This window comes from Chiloscyllium plagiosum, unplaced genomic scaffold (genome assembly GCF_037043375.1).
Source record: "Chiloscyllium plagiosum isolate Xiang-an unplaced genomic scaffold, Cpla_swu_hap1 HiC_scaffold_20, whole genome shotgun sequence".
NCBI lineage: Eukaryota > Metazoa > Chordata > Chondrichthyes > Orectolobiformes > Hemiscylliidae > Chiloscyllium > Chiloscyllium plagiosum.
The window spans coordinates 43958766-43966697 of record NW_028270158.1 but is presented as its reverse complement, the minus strand read 5'-3'; the positions used below and the strand labels follow the sequence as shown (position 1 = coordinate 43966697).

The window sequence follows — 7932 nt, the reverse complement described above, 5'->3', positions numbered from 1 at the left end:
CTGGGAATAATTCAGAGATTACTACCTTTGAAGTCCTGCTTTTCAATTTTCTATCTAATTCCCTAAAGTCTGGCTGCAGGACCTCACTTCTCTTTCTTCCCACATCATTGGTCTCAACATAGATCACAACCTCTAGCTGTTGATCCTCTGTTTCAGAATCCCTATCAGCCATTCTTTGACATCCTTGACCTTTTACCTTGTCACCCAGGAGGCAACATACCATGTTGCTCAATTAGTCCAAGATTCTGGTTGGACCAGTTTGAACGTTACACCCAGTTATAGTTCTGAGATGCAAAGTCAAATAATGCAGCAAAACCCATGTTACAATCTCAGAGACCTCGTTTTAGTATCTTGCTGAAGAATAAAAAGAAAACAAGTTTTTAATGAAAGAATGAAGCCACAAGGTTCCCTGTGTAAATAAGTATATTTACTTCATAAAAACCATAATAATTAAATTCAGTCTTAAACATTCAGTTACAATAAAAGTAAGAAAATACATTTAACACAATTAAACTTCCAATCAAGTTTCATAACTCAGTTTGCCTTCTATATCTATTTATCTTACAATCCTAAACCTTCAAATCAACTACTTGTCAAAACCTTGATGATTAACCACTTGGTCTGGTTATTGAGGTAATGATTTGTACATGGGCTAAGATTTCTTGGACCTTCCATTTACTTCTGGGAACGTTGTCCCTTCCAGTCTCCTCTGACCATCTGAAAGGTGTGGTTAAAGCTGGATAATTCTTTTTCAGCCAGCATGGGACGTAATGGAATGAATTACGTAATGGAATGAATCACTTCAAGCTGTAACTTATCTTTTTTTTATAATCTGATTCTAAGGATTTAGAAACTGCAGTGTTTAAATCTGGCCTGGAGGCAGATGATTTTACAGAAGTGTTCAAGATGCTCAAGGGAATGTTCCAAAACATTGCTTCCAATTAAATTGCATATGTGGGTTCAAATTAATAAAGAGGCAAATTTCAAACTGAAAGCAAGAAATCAGGAGTATACTGATTAGCATTAGAATTAGGTTTATTATCATAAGTACTCAAGTACAGAAGTACAGGATTATATGGGAAATCAGGAGATGCAGAAGAAGGCAGATTTCATGAGATGTCAGCAGTGATTCGAGAAATATTGATTTATATGTAAAAGTTTGACTTTTTGATAGGCCTTTCTTTCACCTTTGGCTCTTTTTCTTTTGCCTGGATCGATGCCATGTACATTCCCTTTAAATTCATGCACAGACTAACCTTCTTTGATTCCAGTAGAGGGCACCGCAGCCAAACACTGTAATGTTGCAGTGAGGAGCTCCATCCAAAACATTCATGTTCAACCTGTCCATTGTTTCCTGTATATCTGGGGAACTGAAATGACTGCACTGAGGCCGGTATCCCGGCACCAGGTCAGCCTTTATTTGCTAGTGTACAGTACACTGGCTGTGGCCAGCCAGCTTGGAGTCAATCCTCAACTGAGGAGATTGTAATCACTTGTTATATTTAACAACTCCAATCAAGAACCTCATAGTCAACGAGGCCCACGTGGTTCCAATCACTACAGGTACCATCAAGTTGACTGGAAAAACTTGCATTTTAAATACCATCTTGTACAACCTCATGACCTCCCAAAACACTTTACTACGAATTAATTACTTTTGACAGGTGAAGGATAAATATCCAGGACATTTGGAAGAACTCACCTGTGGGATCTTTGATGTCTATTCAAGAATGCAAACAGGAAATCAGTTTAATATTTCATCCAAAAGGCAGCACCTCTGAGAGTGTAGGACTCTCCCATTGCTGTCACCCAACATTCCAGTCTCCCCTAGTACTGAGCCTTTCACAGTGTGATGGTTCCTTGGTATGTCCCCTCCAACTATGCAGTACTCCCTCAATACTGATCATCCAACTGTACAGCGCTCCCTTAGCACTGACACTCTATTAGTGCCGGTTCTATTTCATGGTACTAACTGACAGTGCAACATCCCCACAATGCTGACTTCCCAACAATACAACACTCTCACATTATTGGTCCTCCAGCAGTGCAGCACTTCCTCAGTGCTGACCTTCCAACAGCACAGCACAACCTTGGTACTGATGTTCCAACCCCTATTGTGGAATTCCTCCAGTACTGAACTGGGTATGTCAATCTGAACAAATATCCAGTGTGGCTATTTAAACATAGAATGATAGAATCATAGAGATATACAGCTCAGAAACAGACCCTTCGGTTCAATTCGTCCACGCCAACCAGACATCCTAAATTAATCCAATCCATATTGGCCCGTATCCCTTCTGAACCCTTCCTATTCAGATACCCATCCAATCAGTGTGTAGTTTGATGTTTAGTAAGCTGGGGATCGGGGTCTTAGATTCTCAGCATGAATTGGGAAAGAGATCATTGAATTCGTTTGTGTCCTAGGGAATAAGAAGTTTTCTTTCATTCTTTGGAGATAATATTTAACACTCGTCATCAAATATAAAAATTACTGTGCAAAGTGTGCAATGTACAGTCAGTGAGCAAGCCGCAAGACCTGTATTGTATTACCCACTTAAGGCCAAAGTGCCTAACGTTGTTAAACAAACATAGAGTTTTCAGTTGGATTCTCTTACAAATTCCAGGCTGCAGATAGGAAATACACGATAATGAGGCCATTTGGCCCAGCATAATCATGTTAGCCTTTTGAAAGTGCTATCCACTATATCCACCATTTTCCTATTGCCATGCAATTTTCTTCCTTTGAGTCTTTATCCTTTCTTTTGGTGTGTAAGAAACATTTCTCCCCCCATCAGCTAGAAACACACGACTTTTAAGTTTATGTTCAACTAGATTGCTGAGTCATTGCCTGACTATATTCTGGATCCTGTGTCAATGGGACATTCTCTGTTGCTGGAAAGGTTTCTCTGCAAACGCATTTGATTAGGAGCAGTATTTTTTTTAAAAACTCTGTCAGGTACATCAAGAATATTTGAAAAACTCCAACTGGTACAAAGGGCCGGCGAAGTCTATCCTGTCTCTTTCTGGACTGTATGCTACATTCTAAAAGTGAATACACATTTGATCATTGAAGGAGCTCAAATTATCTTTACAGTACAAGCAAGGAAGAGAATAAAGGAATGATCTAGAAGTGTTTATGAAGATTAAAAGAGTAGGTAGGTTAGACACAGATACACATTTCATAAGGTGGAGGAAGTCCAGAACTAAGAGGTATAATCTCATAATTAGAAGCAGGCTGTTCAGTGATAATATCAGGAAGAAACTCTCCATAGGGTCATGGAAATCTGGAACTCTCATCATCAAAAAGCTTTTAAGACAAGGGTGAGCTAAAAATTTCAAAACTGAGACTGATAGATTTGTTAAGCAAGAGTGTACCAAGGTTTATGGAGAGAAGTTGGGGAAAGCTTTAGATTCAGTCATGATATAATTGAGAACCAGTCTTAATGAATGAACTCTTCCTATTACTCTGATTTAAGAATAACTAAATTAAAATTTCTAAATACAGAATTTTTCTACTTTTAATTTTGGAAAAGTTGAGTTTTAGCAAACAAGCACTAGTGCCTTATACAACCAACATCTTATAAATCTGTATCAATAGATGAAAAATGTTAAGAGTTTATTCACAATTTACTGTAACACACGGATACATCCTCCATTCCTTTCATGGCGATACATGCTGTCAGAACAACTAAAAATATTCTGCGTTTTTTTACTTAAAATAATGGCATTGTAAAGCTGATTAGTTTCAGGAGCATAAATTGCTGCAGACTGGTTAACTCAGGAAATACTTTTACAACGGAACACTAGTATCAATATGTATGATTGATCATGTTAACTTGAGTAGATTTACACCGTGAACAGGTGTTGTTACTGCGCCTTTTGTATTCATTCAATTAATTTCACATTCTGAGTAATTGCTCTTCTCTCTGTCAGAGAATATATCCAACGTTTGCCATTCCTTCATCCAATGTGTCCAATTATCAGCAATCCTCTCCCATTATTTTCGTGGACTAAATTCTACTACAAACCGACCGACTCCCACAGCTACCTGGACTACACCTCCTCCCATCCTGCCCCCTGTAAAAACGCCATCCCATTCTCCCAATTCCTTCGACTCCGCCGCATCTGCTCCCAGGAGGACCAGTTCCAAAAACGCACAACCCAGATGGCCTCCTTCTTCAAGGACCGCAATTTCCCCCCCGACGTGGTCGACGATGCCCTCCACCGCATCTCTTCCACTTCCCGCTCCTCCGCCCTTGAACCCCGCCCCTCCAACCGCCACCAGGACAGAACCCCACTGGTCCTCACCTACCACCCCACCAATCTCCATGTATAGCGCATCATCCGCCGTCATTTCTGCTACCTCCAAACGGACCCCACCACCAAGGATATATTTCCCTCCCCTCCCCTATCAGCATTCCGTAAAGACCACTCCCTCCGTGACTCCCTCGTCAGATCCACACCCCCCACCAACCCAACCTCCACTCCCGGCACCTTCCCCTGCAACCGCAGGAGGTGCAAGACTTGCGCCCACACCTCCCCCCTCACCTCCCTCCAAGGCCCCAAAGGAAACTTCCATATCTGCCACAGATTCACCTGCACCTCCACACATATCATCTATTGCATCCTCTGCACCCGATGTGGCCTCCTCTATATTGGGGAGACAGGCCGGCTACTTGCGGAGCGTTTCAGAGAACACCTCTGGGACACCCGGACCAACCAACCCAACCACCCTGTAGCTCAACATTTCAATTCCCCCTCCCACTCCACCAAGGATATGCAGGTCTTTGGACTCCTCCATCGTCAGACCACAACAAAACGACGGTTGGAGGAAGAACGCCTCATCTTCCGGCTAGGAACCCTCCAACCACAAGGGATGAACTCGGATTTCACCAGTTTCCTCATTTCCCCTCCCCCCACCCTGTCTCAGTCAAATCCATCAAATTCAGCACCGCCTTCCTAACCTGCAATCTTCTTCCCGACCTCTCCGCCCCCACCCCAGTCTGACCTATCACCCTCACCTTGACCTCTTTCCACCTATCACATTTCTGACGCCCCTCTCCCAAGTCCCTCCTCCCTACCTTTTATCTTAACCTGCTGGACAAACTTTCCTCATTCCTGAAGAAGGGCTTATGCCCGAAACGTCAATTCTCCTGTTCCCTGGATGCTGCCTGACCTGCTGCGCTTTTCCAGCAGCACATTTCCAGCTCTGATCTCCAGCATCTGCAGACCTCACTTTCTCCTCGCTAAATTCAACCTTACCCCAGTAAAACCCACTTTCCAACTAAATACATTTTACATACAATGCATATTTTCTTTGAAAAACTCCAGTTTGGATCTGTTGTTACTGATTACCACTCACCAAGTGAGAAGCATTGCATTGGGAAGTGTTATCACAACTTCTGCTTCACACACTTTGTACAGAGAACTGAATCATGAGAAATACCGAAGCTTGTGAAATGATCAGTGTTTTGGGCAAATACTGATTTCACACAGCAATCAATTGAAGCTTACAACTGGCAAGAGCAATGAGGTTAAATGGTAGAAATCAGGGCAAGTTGTAGCTTGAGGGCTGTTTGTTTTCAATAGAAAATCAACAAGGTTTGACCAGGATTATATTTAACACTCACTAAGCGGGGAAGTGTACAATTGGCCAAATTCTGATAAAATGTATGCAATATCCTCTTTGTGGTGGTGATTCTGAGTATACACAATGTCACATTTAACATACTTAAAGCTTGTTTTGTCTTGATCCATTTCATAGCAATGACTTAGTCTCTGTAAACTTGCTGTAATTCATATCTGCTTGGCAAGGGGGAATGGAAATGAGAATTGAGCAGTTTCAATAGCCAGGCAGTATTATTAATTGATTTATGGGATATGGGTGTTGCTGGCACCATTTATTACCCATCCCAATTTCTCTCAAAATTCCTGAATACAAGAAACTGACTTGCTAGGTTATTTCAAATTCACATATAAGGCTGAAAGAACTGTGGATGCTGTAAATCAGAAACAAAAACAGAAATTGCTGGAAAAACTCAGTAGGTCAGGCAGCATCTGTGGACAGAAATCAGAGTTAATGGTTCGGGTCCAATGACCCTTCCTCAGAACTAATTCGAAACATTATCTCTGATTTCTCTTCACATGTAAGACCAATAGGTAAGGATAGTAAATTTCCTTGTTTAAAAGACATCAACAAATCAGATGGATTCATTCAATCATCATAATTTGAATTCCTGTACTCTGTGGGACAGTTGGGACCCATGTCTTGAATGAACCTAAACCGAAGGATTACTAGAAGCATAACTACATACTACCTACCTCTTAGGGAGTGGTGTAGCTACCCAAAAATGTCCTGCTGCTTTCTGAGATCTACTACATATCAAGTTCAGTAAGAGAATTCAAAGAGAGTTATCTGATTTAGAACATATCTTCAGACATGTAAATCCCTGATTTCTCAACCCAGCCTAAGGAGACTTTCCTGGACAATTGTATTTTTATTTTGGAGGCATGGGGGTGGATGGGAGATGTTGTTAGTTGGGTTTAGACCTGTCACTTGTGAAAACTGCACTGAGATGGCCATTGGCACTGCTGGGTGCTAAAAGGCCTGCCTCAGTCTCCAGGGCCGTTTCTCAGTTGTAATAAAAACATTAAAGTTCTGTAGCCTTCATTCATCACATACTCTCACAAAATCCAATGCCCCATCTATACCAAAAAATGTCACCTCATGTCCTTACCTCCATGGCCCCTCATACCTGCATGCCAATCCCTGACTCTCATATCCTCCATGCCAACCAATGACTGCCCCATTCATTCCCATGGCTCCTTGCAGCTCTATGCTATATTAGTTTTGTTTTATTCATTCATGTGATGTGAGCATCACAGGCTAGGCCAGCATTTATTGCCGGTCCCAATTTCCCAGTTAAGAATCAACCACGTTGCTGTGGTTCTGGACTCGCATGTAGGCCAGACCAGGTAAGAATGCCCTTCACTAAAGGGCATTAGTGAACCAGATGGGTAATTCTAACAATTGGCAATGGATTCATAGTCATCATTAAATTCTTTATTCCAGACTTATATTGAATTCAAATTCCATCATCGACTGTTGTGGGATTCGAACCCGAAGGCTCAGAATTTTACCTGGTCTCTGGATTAACAGTCTAGTAATAATACCATGAGGCTGACACCTCCCCATTGTGCCAGCTTATAGTTGGCCATGACCCCCATTCAATCCTGTGCCCCTTTTTGATCTTATGCTAAATTAGTGCCAAGCCATTATCCACCATCCCCCACACCCATTACCCTCTCCATGCTAACTCACACAATATTGGTCACAGACATACGGCAGGAACTACACTGAAAAGAAATAAAGTTTCAATTATCTATTACAAACTTCACAAAATTAAAATAACTTTAATGGATAAAATTAAATTTAATGCATTTAATTCCCACCATCCTTCATGAAAACAGACACTTGTATTAATAATTTAGCTTAGATTACCTACAGTGTGGAAACAGGCCCTTCGGCCCAACCAGTCCACACCAACCCTCTGAAGAGTAACCCACCCGGCTCCATTTCCCTCTAACTAATGCACCTAACATTACGGGCAATTTAGCATTGTCAATTCACCTAATCCGCACATCTTTGGATTGTGGGAGGAAACCGGAGCACCCGAAGGAAACCCACGCAGACACGGGGAGAATGTGCAAACTCCACACAGGCAGTCACCTAAGACTGGAATTGAACCTGGGACCCTGTTGCTGTGAGGCAGCAGTGCTAACCACTGAGCCACCATGCCACCCTGTTCCTCAACCAATGTTGTTAATTGTTTTCTCACGACTCAAAGGTCTTAATCGAACTATGAGTTTATGGCATCCCATGCCCACCGCACCATGATAATGATAGATTGTTGAGACAGTCAAGCACTATAA

The 7932-nt window shown here is 41.8% G+C and overlaps 1 protein-coding gene across 1 annotated transcript in view; it reads right to left on the bottom strand.

The window, feature by feature from the left end:
• Window positions 1–321: 321 nt before the first annotated feature.
• Window positions 322–7932, bottom strand: part of sdr42e2 (short chain dehydrogenase/reductase family 42E, member 2) — a 39053-nt gene continuing 31442 nt past the window's right edge. Inside the window, exons 12-13 of the mRNA XM_087998068.1 lie at window positions 1703–1720; window positions 322–354 (exon numbers count right to left, since the gene is read on the bottom strand). Of these exons, the coding sequence (XP_087854194.1) occupies window positions 322–354; window positions 1703–1720 (51 nt within the window). The remainder of the gene's footprint in view (window positions 355–1702; window positions 1721–7932) is intronic.